The following is a 17149-nucleotide window of genomic DNA, read 5'->3' on the forward strand; positions in this document are numbered from 1 at the left end:
ACAATGATCCAAAACACACCGCCCGGGCAACAAAGGAGTGGCTCCGTAAGAAGCATTTGAAAGTCCTGGAGTGGCCTAGCCAGTCTCCAGACCTCAACCCCATAGAAAATCTGTGGCGGGAGTTGAAAGTCCATGTTGCTCGGTGACAGCCCCAAAACATCACTGCTCTCGAGAAGATCTGCATGGAGGAATGGGCCAAAATACCAGCTACTGTGTGTGCAAACCTGGTAAAGACCTATAGTAAACGTTTGACCTCTGTTATTGCCAACAAAGGTTATGTTACAAAGTATTGAGTTGTATTTTTGTTATTGACCAAATACTTATTTTCCACCCTGATTTACGAATAAATTCTTTACAAATCCTACCATGTGGATTCATGGATTTTTTTTTTCACATTCTGTCTCTCACAGTTGAAGTGTACCTCTGGTGCAAATTACTGACCTCTGTCATCATTTTAGGTGGGGGAACTTGCACAATCGGTGGCTGACTAAATACTTTTTTGCCCCACTGTAAATACATGGATAATCAATAATATGACACAGTAACAGCACATGTAAGTGTGGTTGTGTTAAACAGCAGCACGGACTCACTTCAATATTTCTAAGATTCTCGGCCATTTGTTTTGTGTCATTTTTTAGGACAGTGTGGGCTGGACTGAGGTGGTCCGTGGGCCGGTCCTGTTTTTTTGCCCATGTCTATTTTAAGACATCTGCAGCACTCCAGAGGAGACAAATCCTGAAATATTTTTGATTAATCTTTATTGTTTCTGTGTTGCATGTTGAGGTCAGTGTACTGGAAGATTAAAATATTGTGCAAAAAGCAATTATGACTTTAATAATGGATTTTTTTCCTCTCCTTTCCAACTAGAAATCCTGTAAACAAGGAAAAGACTGAGAACAGAATAAATACAAAAAAATCGGTAATACCGTTCAGCAAATCGCAGGCAGGCATGGTGATGAAATCAAGTGGAAGTTAGGGTGCAGATAGTGGTGCATGCCTAAATCTAGCTGCACGATGATTACAAAGTCCTCTACTCCCCTCTTCAGGATAAAAAAACTAAATTAAAATAAATCTCTTTATGTATATGTTCATATAATTAATGCAAACAAATAGACGCTGCAGGTAGCGTTAGAATACTTGTATAACACTCCCTTTGGATGGGTTTATATAATACTTTCCCATCTCCCGTCGAGGTATCAATTTTCCCCATTTATTATTTATTGAGGCTGTTCAATGACATACAAGCTGTAACTTGGATTCTACAGTCATGACCATTTTATTACTTACATTCTGCATAGATTCACCAAGGAAACGTTCCTCTGACGTGTTCATCCATACTGACTTGTCATCGCAATTCCTGCAGGTTTGTTGGCTGCATATCCATGATATGAATCTTTTGTCTAATTAGATGTTCTGCCTGAAACCTCAGTATGGAACCACAATCAATAGGACTAACGTCACTATTTAACCACCTCCAACCAGTCAGAGCACATGTTACCCCTCCCTGAACCTGGTTCTGCTGGAGGTTTCTTTCTGTTAAAAAGGTGGGGGGTTTCTCCCCACTGTCGCCAAGTTCTTGTTCAAGTGGGATTGTTGGATTGTTTACAATATAAAATGATAAAATGCCTTGAGGAAAACTAAACTGAAATATTTGTACACCCATTACCTAATAAAAATGGGCAGTTGCTCTCTCTGATGCCTTTCGCTCTGTGAGAATTAAACCATACTGGTCACTGATGTATCTTGAGAGAGTTCTGTGCTTTGGTGAAAACTAGAGGGTTCCACAGAGGAGGGAAACTACAAAATTATTACAAAATGTTTTTAATAATATCAGTCCATGTGTGCTAAAGGGGGCACCTTGATAAAGCAAGGTAAAAGAAAACTTTTTTGTTTTATTAATTTGGAAATAGCGTTATTTAAAACACTTTAAAAATTGATTTCAATGGAAAAATCAAAATCATAAAACTGTATATTTGTAGTTGGGTAGCTGTTATATGATATGAAAAAGTGCATTCAAGACACACGACTGCAGGTGGCAGCAAAACCCCACATTTCCCACCAGCTGCCTTGCACAGCGACGTCCATGCTCCAGCCAAAAGGCAACATTTATCATCATGGAGAGTTTATTTGGATAATTTGATTTCTCCTCAAATCCCTGTTCTAAGCTTTGCTCCCCCGAAAGCAAGAGCTGACACGAAGATATGGTTAAGTAGAGCTGTTTATTTGACAACTGTTCAATAAAAATAAAATTAAAACGCTACAAAAATTCTTTAAAATCAAATTGTACAAACCATGGCTTCGATTTAATCTCGCCTCAACACAGAAAAATACAAAAGGCACTGCGTATTAGTCTGCTGAATATATATATATATATATATAAAACATCTGAACCAAAAACAGTAAACCAGTGAAAGTCACAACACATTATTAGTAACTCCCTTCATAACAAAAAAAAAAAAAAAAAAAAAAAAAAGCAAAAGCCATATCTGATCACCAGATGACACAATTAAATCATCTCGTGTCCTCCAAGTGCAGACGTGCTGCTCACAGAAGCTATCGAAGAATCAAGTGACCAAAATCCAAAGAAATTATTCTTCTAAAGAGAAAAATAACAGAACCAAGGAGTGTGAAAAGAAAAAAATAAACAAGGAAAACAGTGCAAAGACATACATATATATATATTTTTTTTTTTTTAAGGAAAAGAAAATTCCGTAAAGATGATGGGATATGTGCAGGTGTCAATGAGGAGTAAGGATCTGACGCAGGCTTCTACCAACAGGCAATCAATTTAACACATTGACCCATCACCTTTTAAACCCACTCCAACACCCCTCCCTCACTCTTGAACAGTTATTTTGGTATACCAAACCTCTCACGAGTGTCTGACAGAGGCAGAGAAGGAAGAAAGTCCAACGCTGGTTATTTGCACAAGTTCACGCGCAAACAAGGACCCGAGTCTGTTGGCTTTACGGATTGTGCAAAGATGTCTCATCAGCTAAAACCTAATGTGGATGTCGTGGAGATTCACATTCATACGGATCCTTGGGATCCATTTTTTAAGTCGTGCCAAAAGCATATCTAGAGATTTCTGACCACAACTGGAACCTTTCCTTCTAAAACCCCCTGACAGGCAGGTATAACTGACAGAATTGGGGCAGACACCTCAGTCATAACACTGAAAAGAGAATAGTTAAACAAATAAGGGCATTCCACAGGATGTGCAGGAAGAGTGCGACTAGGAGGCATAAACAAAGAAAGAAATCACTTCATCTGCTGTTTAGTAAGTTGGTTTTACGTGACACATTCTTTACCTTCCCAACCCCTCTGCGTCCACAAATCCAGCAAAATATTTTTAGGCATAATTCTGTTTGTACCTTTCTGCTGTGCAAATTCACTGTTCAAAGCTTTTTAGTAGCTAGAAAGCTAATTAAAGACACCTGACATTTTTTTTTTTAGTACAATCTCTTTGGCATCCAGTTTCATGTCCAACTAGCTGTTATGACAAGTACAAGAGAAAATACCTCTCCACATACGAGTCAATCTGTAGCAGTCGCAGTGCTTAACAATTCCTGTTGGCATCCAGCCATCAGAATCATTCAGTCCATAAAAATCATAGGAAACCATGCTCATCAAGACCCTTCGGAGTAACTGGATTCCACTTCGCAAAAGTCTTAGGAGTGGAAATGCCTGGAAAAACAAAAGCCAGAGAATCAGTCAGAGATTTAAACCAAACAGGTGCATGTGAGGTCTTAATAAAAGTGCGCTGTGCTTTTGCATACCTGATTCTGTTCTGCTTTTGGAAGGTTCTAGTGTTTGAACATCTGTCAAAGGGTGCCCCCTCCCTTCGACATCGCTCTCCCCTGATGACGTATGGTCCTGTGCTCTCACGTACACGGCAGGCCTCTTGTGGTATTTGGCCCGGTAAGTATCTGTCATACAGTTATCCACTGAAAAGTAAGTGGTGGGAAGAACTCGATCTGTCAGAGTTTGAGAGTCTGTACCATCATCGTGTCTGGACTTTGGACTGGGTAACCTCTCGTCGCTCTCGCTGGCCGACAGATCGTTCCTCTCCTGGTCTGACGACCCCGACTTGGAGCTGGCATCTGATGAAAGCCTGTGCTCGGCAGGCGTCTCGATCCACCGCCGGAGGCTTGTGTGCGAGTGGGGAGACGAGCCATTTTTAGGTTCGCTTCGGGAGCTAAACCGCTCTGGCACCTCTGGTGGTAAGGAGTGGATGCCAGATGGGTCTGTGCGACTGTTGCCAAAAGTCTTGAGAGGTAAAGGTAGAGGAAAGCTGTGAGACAGAGAGTCTGCAGGGCCAGAGCCATTCTCTTCTTGCTCCGAAAACTGTCCAACAAGGTCATCTGAGCTGTTCCACTCAGAGCTGCTGGTCTTTGCTAAGTAGGGAGGCACAGGGCTGCTGTCCACATTCTTCTCTCGCTCGTCGTCCAGGCCATTGTTCTTTTCCAAGATCCCGGGTGTGTCCCGGAAGGCTCTTCTTCTGCTTGAGCGCAAAAACAGAAACATTTATATTTCACTTAAACTTGTGAAAAGTCAAGTGAAGCATTTCGCTAACAACGTGCACTTCTGAATAACCTTTTTTTTACCTTTGTAACAGCTGATCAGACAACATGTTGGACTCTTGGAGTTCAGGAGATTTTCTCCCTGGTTCATCTACACAAAAAAAATACATTTTCATCAGTACTTTATAACACAAGACCCTAATTTTGTAAAGTTATCACAAACAGATGGTCCAAAATAAGAGCCAGGTAGCATCTGTCACGGGTTTCCATTTGAATATTGCTACAATATCTACTTTATTTTTTTCCTGTCTCTCTCCTGCAGAGACATGTTATCTAACAGGGGTCATGGTAAGGCCTTTTGCCTGGTGCTGCGAGAGGAAGTATCAAAGCAGCTAGTCTGGCAGAGCGCCCTCAAGGCCCCAGTGTACCACTCTGACTGTCTGATCCAGCCAAAGAACATGGGCCCTCAAAGGGAATCTGGGTTCATATCCAGGCCTGTTAAGTTCGAGCCAACAGTCCTAATAAAACAATAAGGACCTTGATTGAACTCTAACTGGTTCATAAGTTCAGTCTAAAAACTAATGAATACAACAACAGACGAAAGTAACAGTCTTTTAACCTATAGGCCAAACATATCCCAGTGAGATGAGCCTGAGTTATGCTGCTAGTACTTGGGGCTGATGGTTGATTTTAGCCATGAGATCAGCACAAACACATGTTTAGAAGCAGGTCCCTGCACGGGGTCGGGTGTGGAGCTTTGCCAAGTTAGCTGGGCGTGTGTGATTTACTTGGCCTGCGCCAGACAACAGCTGACTAACAGGACAAGGAAGGGAGTGAGCGGCTGAGGACCATCTGTGATGTGTCAGCATACCCCCTCACCCCCACCCCCCACCGCTCTCTCAAAGCATTAGTGGCTAAATCCTTTGTGCTGGCATGCAATTACGCCGGGGTCAGACTCCAGACTTTACATACACTATTGCGTTTTTAAGCCGCTAAGACCATGCGACAATTCCCAATTTGATGCTGCTGCTGATTTGTGATGTTGGCAAGCAACCGTAACAATATCAGTCTTGATAACAAAAAGGGATGCAGTTGACGATGATTTTCTCTGTAGAAAATCCCCTCTCCGTCTTTAACGTCACGTGCAACAATGCAGAGAGAAAACTTGAACTTTAGCACTTAGCTGGTAAATCCTCCAGGTTCTGTGATTGATCTAATAACATTTCCAATTTTTCAACATAAACTTGAAAGTATGAATTAAAGTGCTTAAAAATGTGAACACCACAAAGAGAATGAGAAAGCATGAGAAAAAAATCACTTTGAAAGAAAAGAAAAGGAGCTTTGAAAGTTTAAAACATTTAAACGAGGGTCATCAAGAACTGATCTGGTATCATTTTAATTTGCTGAAGTTTCGTTGACCTTTTTTGACTATTACAAAAAATAGAAAATAAATAGCACACAATGTAGCTTTAAGGCAGTCAAGTCATGATTCCAGCCTTGTGTTGTCTGATGTACTTAAAACATCTGGAACATCAATCAGAAGGGCATGCAGGTTTGCAACTCCAAGTTTCCAAGCAGGGAAACTGAACAAGAAATATCACATAAGTGAATCACAAAAAGTTGGGAAATGGCACGGCTTTTTTATGTTTCAGTGTAGCATGGTAATGGCACGGCAGTAGGTCAAAAGCCGTGGCGTACATGTGTACTCATTAGCATCATTCACTGGCTTGTTAAGTGGCATTAATGAGCCAAGCAACTGGCTCTTAACGTGCTACATCATGGACACAAATAAACAGCTATAAAAGATGTATGCAAACAGAATGTAGAAGGCATCCATGTAATGGTATAAAGGATGAAATTCAGTGACATTTAACCTTTTCTGATTGTCATGTCAGTTTGGGTTTTTTTTTTTTAAACTAGATCAGAAAGCATCATAGTTGACTTTTGGCAACTATGATGATGATGACAAACAGCTGTAACAGCTTCAAAAGTGTATTTCTGTAGATAACTAGTGAGGTCTGCAGAAGCCAGTAAAGGAAAAGTGAGACAAACGCATCAGGTTCAAGTGTCCGTCCAATATGCTGGCAGGCGGGCAGGACGTACGATTTCACAGCGTGTCAAAAGTTCTGTCATTAAGGTGGCAAAAAAGGCCCCGACTCGAATCTCTTTCCTAGTGCAACAAGCCATCAGAAGAACGAATATTTGCGGTAAAAATGTCAACAATGCTCCTCACAACTGCCCTCCCACACGAATGTGCTTTCCGAAAGGATTTTAGTCTTTAATGGACTAGTGGAACCTGCTCAGGCTTCTCTGAAACTGCAGCTCACGCCAGACTACCACCACTGAACTCGTGCCAAATTGACTCTGGACACATTTACTGCGGCTTGTCAATACAATTTGCAGGCAGCCAGGCGTAAATATCCCATACTGATTTCAAAAATAGCTACCAGAGAAGAGTCTTCAAAGGCCCTTTCAGGGTTTTTTTGTTCTGTTTGGGTTTTTTTTAAACAAGGTTGAGCTTTGACAGTTCACAAAGCAACATTTCAAGACATTTGTGAACTACGAGACAGCTGTGGGTACTTTTGAAATATAACCAGGCCCTGTGAAACATTACAAACAAAAGAGAGGGAGAAGGATGAGTGGATGCAGCTTGATACAGATATAATCATAATTCCTTAACAGCCTGAATGAATAAATGAGAGGATCGATGAGTGCTTGTCCTAAAATTACTAGCAATAACTAAACTAAAGCAATACTACAGTTTGTTTGTTTTTTTACATTTTGCCAGATTAAAAACTGTGTATGCCACAGTAGTCTTTGCCTCCTTGCCAGGGCTTCAGTCACATGAATCTCTCTGCATGTGCTCACAGACAAAAACAAGACCGGCGATGCTTCTGTTTCTCAACTTGCCACCCTTATGTTGTAGCTATATTTAACTCGGCAATGAACCTCAGATCATACCTGCATTTTCTTTTGGGAACTTGAAATAACTGCAGAGCTGTAAAACTGCATTTTATTTGAGCGGTGTTTGAATACCACCTTCTGACAGGTCCAGTCGTGGCATTTTCTGTCTGGCTGGGCACAGCTGGGTGGCCCCAACAAGCTCACTCATCTCCCCCTCCAATTCAGGATTAACTCAGGGTATTTCCATTGAGGGAATTAGCAAGGCATTTTTCATTTATAGTTTCTTTCGCTCCTTTTGCAGTGCTGATAGTGTGCATCAGCAAGCACATGCTAGATAAAGAATGTCAAGGGTGTCCAGGAGACAAGCCCCCTAGTGCTATTCGTGTCACCTTATCTCCCTCCCATCCTACCTAGAGGATAAAAAAAAATAAAAAAAATACTGCAACTTCGCAACATGACTCATAGTTAAGACTCATCGTTTCTTTTTCCTTTTAAAACAGAAGTTCTGAGCTCTAAACCCGATTTTCACCCCAGATTTTGCATCCCTGTGAATCTAAAAGTTATTGTACTTCCTGTAGAAAGAAACCATTATTCACCGCAGTTAACAGTTGAAAAGGTCCTTGAGGTTTTTTTTCCCCTCCCCCCTACCATTTTCCATTTGTTCTTCTATTCACTGAAGGACAGCCAATTAAATAAAATTAAACTGAGCCTGGCTAGTATTTTTCCACACCAAAATAACAGTGTTGAAGGTACAAAGCTTGTTCCCCACATGGGCTCATTCTTCCTTTGAGCTCATGTAATTTCACTAGGTGCTGCATAACATAAACTTTACTCAGGAAAAAAAGGTCAGGGCCAGTCAGTCTGGAACCAGAGCGCACACTTCCATACAGTATCCCTTCAATCAGGCTGTGACCTTAACACGACTGATAGAACAATAAATCAAGGAAACTGCAGCATACTATCTTAATGTTTCAGGTCCTTACAACACATGGAAGTCTATTGGGGAGAGGAAGTATCTTCAGTATCAGGGCGGAGCCTTTGTCAGAAACTGATGCTTTCATCTATTCCCCTCTAATGTGTGACGAAAAATGTACACACATCTGGAGATTTACTTGAATAACGACAAAATACTAATTTTTCACTTAAAGCAATAGTTACTTACTAATGGAAATTGTTGAGTACAGCACGTCACTCTTCAATTCATCACTTCTTCTCTGAGGAAAGTTATCCCTAAAACACAAAAAATATAGTTATTATTTGTTTTTTTTTAAAAGAGCCACGAGCTCAGAGCAGATAAAGGTGGATAACAACGACTTTAGTTAGAATCTGAGTGCATAGTTGCATCTCCAAAGAGACAGTGCAGTAGCATGATTTGCATCCCAGTATGAACCCAGACATCTTATTGTAAGTGTTATGCTTTTATCTCCTCTTAGATCGATAAGATGTAATAGAGAATAAAAATAATACAATAAAAAAAAAAAATCACAATTTCACAGTTTTAGTGGCTTCAAGCTTTAACCCAAACCAGTCACAAAAACATCTTAAATCATGTTGAAGAATTAATAATTAAGGAGACTCTTTACTAGCGTACTGTCAACAGATATGCTTAAATAATGCACCGGCTTTTGAAGAAGTCAGCTATCTGAGGCTGCCCCTGCTGAGTACAGGAGTTGTCAGCTATATGGGATCATTATCTACAAACAAGCCCTGAACTACAAATACAACAAATGACAGCCCAGGAAAATAGGATTTGTGCAACTGCCTTGTGTGCATTTATTGTTAAATGAGACCTGCTATTCTTAGATCAGTTTGTTTGTAATGTTTTATTATTTAGAAATGGCAGCACTTCCGAGACTCGAGTCCTTAAATGAGTAGGCCACGAGATGACAAAGCGCCTCTATGATGCTGTCGTCATGCAGGAAATATTGTGTCAGCTTTTTTTTCCTCTGCATCATGCTTTGCAGTGCAGAGTTTTGGTGCGTCTGGGTGATGTAAACCCAAGTGGAAGGATCTGTTTTACCTCATCAGATGCAGCTCAGGTATGGGCCGGAGGTCCTTGGAAGAAATGTTCTCTACAACGGGCGAGTCGAGATTAGCTGAGCCATTGCTCAGTCTATCACTGCTCTCATATCCAGATTCAGTTCTCTGAATCTTCCAGTTGTCACTGCGCACTTTAAGAGTTGCTGAGCCCTTTGCTCTGTCTTTGTCAGTGTGGCCCCCGCGGCTGTCCGAGTCCAGAGAGCTTCGGCTGCCACCTATTTCGTGCTTCTGCTCGTCCTCGTAGATGGTCATCAGGCTCTTTGGCTTACGTTCTTCCCGGCCTCCCCACAGATAATCTCGATCACGTGAGGGCGACTGACTATTGGGTCTCGTCTGGGGGCTGTGCTGCCTTCGTTCGTGACTTACATTCCCGCTACTTAATACGCTGTCTACATTTAGCGCTTCCCGAATTGGCTTCCAAGCTCGACCGGGCCTGCTGCGGCCGTTCTCTATATTTCCAGAAAGCCCTCTGGAGTCTTGGCTGCTGTCTGTATCGTATCCATTTGAGATCTGATCTAGTCTCCGCCTGTTATGACGACTAGTTACAATGGGCACATGAGGTAGCACTTGGTGCCTTAAACGAGAATTTTCATTGGAAGACCGGCCCCCAAGCTGCGGTGTTCGCTCAGTCCGAGTGGGACCTTTTCCTTGGCTGCTGTACAGTCGAGTCTCCAGGTACTGCTTGAAGCCATTCTCTGGAGGTGAAGCTGAGCGGGAGTAGGTCCTGTCGTGAGCTGGGTCTGAGAGAGAGAGAGCGAGAAAAAAAATTCATGCAAGAGCTTAAACTAATATATCTGTAGAGGATATTTATTAGAATTTTTTCGACTGGCATGTTGCAGGAACGATATTACAAAAGGAAAGTGTCATAAATCTCATTGCAAAAGGTAAAAATTGACTTAAACTGGCACTTCCACACAATAAGACAGGGCTGTGTTAAGAAAACAGCAGGCTAGGTGGAGAGTGAAGGAAGGGCATGATGACAATGGAGTTTCTGACATTTATGTCTGCAGCAGGCAGGAAAGTGTAAATTACAACCACAAGGAGTCGAGTTTCTTCCATGCTGTGTGCACAGAGGGCAGCCAGCTCATGCACAGACATCCATGCAGATATCGATGTCACCGGTGTGTTCCTACATAGAGTCTGGCCCATAAAGTTTTGGACAATGATACATTTTTTTTTATAAATTTGCATCTTTATATATCTACAGAACACTTTCAGACAATCAGACTGAACTCCACCGTCACTGACTTTCAATTTGAATTCAAGTGGTTCGACAAAGTATTGCATTAACTGTTTAGGAATTACAATAATTTTTGTAAACAGTCTCCTAGTATCTCTATCAAGAAGCATTTGCGTGCTTCCTATCATTCTGGCTGTAAACTTGACAGCTCGAAAAGTTTAGAATAAATTTTGAGAAAACATTTTAGGGGTGTCGAGTGGAGTCATGTTAATAATCCATTAAAATTTGTCTTGCATCCACTGAGGTCTTCAAGGACAACATAATTTATTGGTCGAAAATGGACAACAAAAACCTTACAACTCAGAAACTATGAATCCTACAAGTGTGCGTTGTATTGTTAACATATGCAAAGATCTTTATACAAATTTAAAAGATGTGACTTTGGACCTCTGGCCTGTCCTTCAAGGGCAATAGATGGATGTGAAAGTCACAGTGACAATAGTGCTGTATGTCTCTTATTGTTTGCATTAACATATAGACATATGGGAATTCTAAATGCCACATTATTTTGGACCTTAGGCCACTTCTTCAAGGTCAGGTAGGGTCAAACTTTCATTAAATGTCATTAAAATGGAAATCATACTGATATATGTGGATTCTAAATATCACATTTAGTTTGAATCCAAATATCATGTCACTTTTAACCTTTAACATCAGTTTTATATTTCACATTTGTCTTTCTTTCAAGTTGATCCCAAATGTGTTTTTACTGTACTTTTAAAAAGAACACAAAAAAGAAAATAAGTATATACAAAATACAATACTATTACCTCAAAATTAAATGCTGCCCAGAGAGTGAGCAGCCTTGGCGGAGGTTTGCGCTCTCTGAATACTTCTTGTTATTGGGCTGGATTACAAATTTTTCATGTTTTCCTTTCGCAACGTTGATACTTAAGTCTTCTCCTACATTTTTAAGCAAAATCTGGTACTTTTTACATAAAACAAAAACTAGTGTCATGCAAATTTAGATTGCAAGGATCATCTGTTAAATGCATTCCCCTAACCTAAAGCTGGCAGCTAAAGGCTCCCTGCCTTGTACGGGAGTCATCATCTAAATGACGGGTAAACCTGATCCTTTTTTCAGCGTACAAAAATGAAATTTTATTCTTCACATAAAACTGTCATTCTTGGGAATAAGCATGCAAGAGATGGAGTCCCCTGCTTTGGATTTTGCTGACTGTGTGGCACAGTTAAATCACTTTAAACAGAGCTGTCTACAGTTTTGCTCACATATACACCACGATACCGGCCTGTTTTAAAAATTTTCTGCTGCCACCTCAATAATGTCAAATGTACACATGACTGTAAATCATTTTGGGAGAAGGGCAAGATGTTTAAATCTATACGGTTAAAGATCATGGAAAAATTCCTCAGGCTACTGAGGAAGTTGATTGAGCTTTTCCTGTTTCGTATCGTCGAGAGTCTGAGAATGAGCTATGATACGGTTAATTTATACTTCTTAGATTAACCGTAGTGTCACCTCTAGAATCGCCATTCATCACAACAATGACACTAGGCTGCCTTAACCTGGTGCATTTATTCATAAAGGGATGCAAGCTCTGTGCTAACACAGGCTACCACTGTTGTCATGGTGGATTTGGTGTATTATATTGTGCTTGATAATCCCCCCCACACACTGACACTTAATGAAAGCAATGATATGCTGAAGGAGTATTAAAGTAACCTATATTAATCAGCATACTCATTAAGGCACACTGACTTAATTTGTGAGAAAAGTTTGTGCAGAAATACATTTTGGAATCAAATTTAAACCTTAGAATAAAAAAAATTAAAAAATTAAAATCAGCATTTGTTGCTCTTTGGTTTGATCTGCTTAGTTTCTGGTGTGTTTAATAATATTGGTGAAGACTACAGGACTACAGGGATCAAGGCAGGCACCAACAGACGTCAGCACCTAATCCCCTTTCTAACACATTGCTCCCAAACAGAGGGTGATATAAGGGAGGGGGAAGGCTGGGCTTTTGTAAAGCAACACCTGGCAATTCTGTGTATGTGCAGTTTTGCAGTCTGTATAGAGCAACCCACCTCTGTAGCGTGACTCCACCCTGTGTTGACCAGTCCTATCAGGCTCTCTTCGGGGTGAATGCGCCCTACGCATCTCTCCTGCTTTCTGGGCAACTTCTCGAGAAATCTCCCTAAGGCGGCTCTTGTGATTGCTTTTCACTAAGAAACAAGAAAAGACAAGAAAGGTATTTGAGACATTTTTTCCCCCCTCACTGTGTGACGAGGTTATATAGCCAGCACTTGAATAACGCTGACCCTTAAAAGAAATAAAAATAAAGTAGCGACGGGGCATTTGCTGAATCAGGTGGAGATTCCCACCATTAAAGTATTTTTATCCCCGTGTGCATAGATACATCTATCACCGCTACATCCTTTTCCTTGTCGCTCTTCGTCCCCGGCACCCCCGAGGCACTGAGAAGCTGCTGAGTGTGTAGACACAGGCGAACTTTACGGCACATTGCTGTGCTGATGGGAGAGGAAAGGCAGCGGGGAGGAAACACGGCCATGCAGAGGCTGGCGCTGCATCTCTGGCCCCACACTTTCTTTAAAGCAACGATTGGTCCTGGAATAATGCTGTTAACCATGTGAGATTTTAAAAGGAAGCGAGCGAGGACGAGGTGGCATCTCAGAAAAACAGAACAAAAAGGAAACAAAACATTCATATCATTCCAGATTTTTTATTCGTTTAATAAAAAGAAAAGAAAAGAAAAAAAAAGCGGCGGATGTTTTTGAGATTCCACACATTCCGCAAAGCAGGAAGTGTAGCAGTTTAACCACACGATGAATCAGTTTGATAAATTTGACTCTGCTACTCCTTAAAACTGCAGCAGCTGCTGACATTTCATTGTCTTGCAGCATCCTCTCCCATAGTGATCTGTTCAAGGACACGAACAACTTCATACCAGCAGAATGTACAAGGATATCAAAGAAGACGCCGTTAAATCGCATAAATAACTCCTCTTCTCAATTCACTCTCCCCTCTGCTTGCAATTAAGCATGTGCATAATGACCTCTCTCTCTCCTCACTAAGGGTCTCTAATCCCTTCTGTATTACTAGCATGGCCAGATTTAGTTTCGGAGCAAAGACATTTAATTATCTCTTCCGCTAGCTGCTGTTCCAGATCTGTGCTTGTCACCACTCTCCGAGGACAAAATATTTATGAATTAAGGAGTCTTTTCAAGGCTGAAAAACTGCCACACAACATGACTCACCTCTCTGTTTGCATCTCTTCTTATTCACATCAAAACATTTGTGTGTAAACCATAAACTAGGTTTACACAGGTTACATAGCAAAGTGTAGCAGTTTGTAGCAGGTTGGTTTGCGCTGCTAATAATTTGATTTAATTTGTAATAGAGGCAAAAATGAAATAAAATAAAAAAAGCTGCTTAATCCCTCCATATTCGTTCCCCCCCTTTACCTGTTCCCCGTCCTCCACTGGTCTGAGTGCTGCCCCTGCTGAGGATTGAAGGGGTTTTCTTGAAAAGATCCTGGCCCAGCAGAGCATTCAGGTTCTCTCTGGTGAGGTCCAGTTTTCTGGGAGAGACTGAAACTTGGGACTCAGTGACTAGAAAGAAAGGAAAAATGTTTTAAAGGTAAGGCCATGCATGTAGGCGTGTCCTTCCCATGAAGAAAAAAAAAAATCCTGTTGAGTGAAGATCAATAAAAAAAAAAAAAAACTAATTTTACCTGAAACTACAACACAGAATTCAATTACAAGATCCACACTGTGTACTACTTCTTGATTTTTGGAGGATGATCCAGTTTAGTCGGGCGCCCTGTCAGCTCTGACGGACAGTGAGCGCTTGCCACAGCCTGGACCTGGGGCACAGCCAGCGTGGAGGGCTGGAGGAGGGTCTTTAAAAGGGATAAAAACCTCCCCAACCACACAAATCCAGGGATATGTAATCCCAACAGGAGAGATGTTCAGCTGTTCACATCAGCAGCGGCAAAGGCAAACAGTGCATTTGATTTGGGAGGTTTTTTTCCTTATTTTCCCCCCCGACTTCTGATTTAAATTTTACATTTTAATTTTGTTACTTTAATGTACTCGGAGGGAGTATGGAAATTTTTCAACTAAACAGCCGGCTGTGTGAGAATTTTAAGTAGTAAAAAAAATTTAAAAAATACATTTCCATGAAAGATTTAGTGCTCAACTCAAGCTAAAGGTTTACAGAGGCAAATAAGCCACACTTCAAACCCCACAGCAAACATTCACCTCAAACTTGAGACTACATTTGCATTTCAAAACAAACCACTCGGAAAACTTTGGCTACACTTTGCCATTCGACCAGGCGGTAGTAGTAACATTCAGATTTTCTTTTTCTTGGCCTCCAACACTGCACTAAAAAGACAGGCATCTGTACCAATCAGCTTCACTTTAATGGCTGCTTGTTTTTTTTTAATGGTGGGACATTATAATCAAATGGGGCATTTGGGATGTGACACCACATAATGAATGCTGAGAAAAAGACAGTTGGAATATCAAAGAGAAACACACAGGGGAGTTTGGATGGTGTCATTTCCACAAAAAGACACTCAATCAACAACATCATCACACCTGATATAAAACTGCTATGACGAGGCTTTTAAATGCCAGCATGATGACCTCTGAGGTTATTTTTAAAACATCGTACCTTGCGCTTCTCCATTAACGGGGTTCTTGCTGTGGGACTGGCTGCTGTTTTGTTTTGAGGCATCTTCTGTGGCGATAGCGCTCCCATTTTGATTGGCATAAAAAAGAAGAAGAGGCTGGAAGTGACCTTTGATACATTTACTGACGACATCTTTCCACCGGGAGCCGATCTGCACCAGGAAACAAAGAAGAAAAGAAGAAAAAAGCAGGGTCAATTAACACATTTTAGCATACCGTATAATACTATACCTTCATGTGTGATAGCACAAAGTGAACCAACATGCATTCAAGGGTATAAATATATATAAAATTCACATGCAACTTCAGACTATGTGTGACAAAATGGGGTGTAGCTTTAATTTGTGAGTGAATATAACACACTAAGGCCAAAGCACACAATCACATTAGCAAAGCTGTGTAAGGTGCGCGTCTCTCCACAAAGGTACCACAAAGGCAGGCTGCAGGCTAACAGATGCTTCTGTGCTCCTTAATTAAGCAAATGACGGGGGTAGAGGGAGGGGGGAGAAAGAGAAAGCAGGTGTGGAAGAGATGGCAAAACAAGGTAAAGAGCAACCAATTCAAAGGAACACAGACAGAGGGGGAAAGGATTTTGACTTGGGGAATGTGCACATATACAATATAGAGGAGGAAGACAAGCCGTGATTGACAAAGCATGTTAGATCAAGGCAAAACAGAGACACATCTGTGTGATTTTTGGATCCTCTTTTCAATGGTGAGGCACAACATTTTTTATCTGAAAGGGCCAAAGACATGTTAAGGGTTAAGACTCTTGGCCAAATCTGCCTTTCTGTTACAGCTTTTTCTCTTAAAGTCTATTTTTTTGCCCTCCAGTTTTCAGAAAATCTTTAAATGAATGTTAAAGCAGATATATCTGTGAGCTTCAAAACAATCTCCAACCTCTTCAGCTAAAACCAGTAAAGCTTTATCTGTTGCTAATGTTACATATCATTTACCACTAGTGCATTAACATCGGCCATGTTCTGATTAATGCAAGTGTCTTTAAGCTACCCATGACCCACCATCCGATCAGAACAGCTAGTGAGTTACTGCACTTAGGATTTTGTGCAATTTTATTTCATGCAATGGAAACACAGTAATTGGGCTACACTGCAGCAGTCATTAAGGGGCTGGGACTTGGGGAGTCACAGAAACACTGGCAAGTTTCATTCCAGGTATGGACTTGGCAGGCGCAGAGTACTCTAGCTCCTCCATCTCAGTTGGGAGGGGTTGCACACGCAGCACAAGCTGCTGATGGATTGACACAGAGCCAGCCGGCCGCTGCACCACAGTCCCCGTGAAAATTGTGAGGATGTGAGACAGAAGGCATGCTTGCATGTACACACCATGAAAATAAATCCAACATTAACGGGAAAAAACAACTAAAGGATGATAGGATTCAAAAGTGAGTGTGCACAAACAAACTACCAGAACACAGACACACAAAACCCACTTTCTACATCATGCACACTACACATTGTAACGCAGCATTGTCACATCTCCTTAAACTTTACCCAGCTTCATAAAAAAAAATAAAAACGTCTTTATTAGCTATCTGTGCTTTACTACTGCAGTGCTCTGAGACTACAGAGTAGAGTGTTTGCAGTAGAAATCAGGCAGGAAGTTGGGAGTTTGGCTGACTCCTCGCTGCCATAAAGGCTCATCAAACCAGAGGCTCATGAAGCGCAATCAATGTGGTCCTTATTGGACGATAAAAAGTCTTTGTAACAGAGATAAGAGACTGAACATTCGGTCTCGTCTGTAG

General features: G+C 41.2%; 1 protein-coding gene across 2 annotated transcripts in view; it reads right to left on the minus strand.

Annotated features, from left to right (window-relative positions):
• Nucleotides 1-2629: 2629 nt before the first annotated feature.
• Nucleotides 2630-17149, minus strand: part of usp53a (ubiquitin specific peptidase 53a) — a 30770-nt gene continuing 16250 nt past the window's right edge. The window contains exons 10-17 of one of the 2 annotated variants that reach the window (XM_085400225.1): nt 15368-15536; nt 14152-14298; nt 12754-12891; nt 9448-10207; nt 8590-8657; nt 4608-4674; nt 3780-4501; nt 2630-3687 (exon numbers count right to left, since the gene is read on the minus strand). In XM_085400225.1, coding sequence (XP_085256351.1) covers nt 3611-3687; nt 3780-4501; nt 4608-4674; nt 8590-8657; nt 9448-10207; nt 12754-12891; nt 14152-14298; nt 15368-15536 — 2148 coding nt within the window. In that variant the 3' untranslated portion in view covers nt 2630-3610. Of the gene's footprint in view, nt 3688-3779; nt 4505-4607; nt 4675-8589; nt 8658-9447; nt 10208-12753; nt 12892-14151; nt 14299-15367; nt 15537-17149 lie in introns of both variants that reach the window. The other variant, XM_085400224.1, reaches the window with a different exon arrangement.

Source organism: Rhamphochromis longiceps, linkage group LG3 (genome assembly GCF_057381845.1).
Source record: "Rhamphochromis longiceps isolate RC_006_pf linkage group LG3, R_longiceps_female_GT1.1, whole genome shotgun sequence".
NCBI lineage: Eukaryota > Metazoa > Chordata > Actinopteri > Cichliformes > Cichlidae > Rhamphochromis > Rhamphochromis longiceps.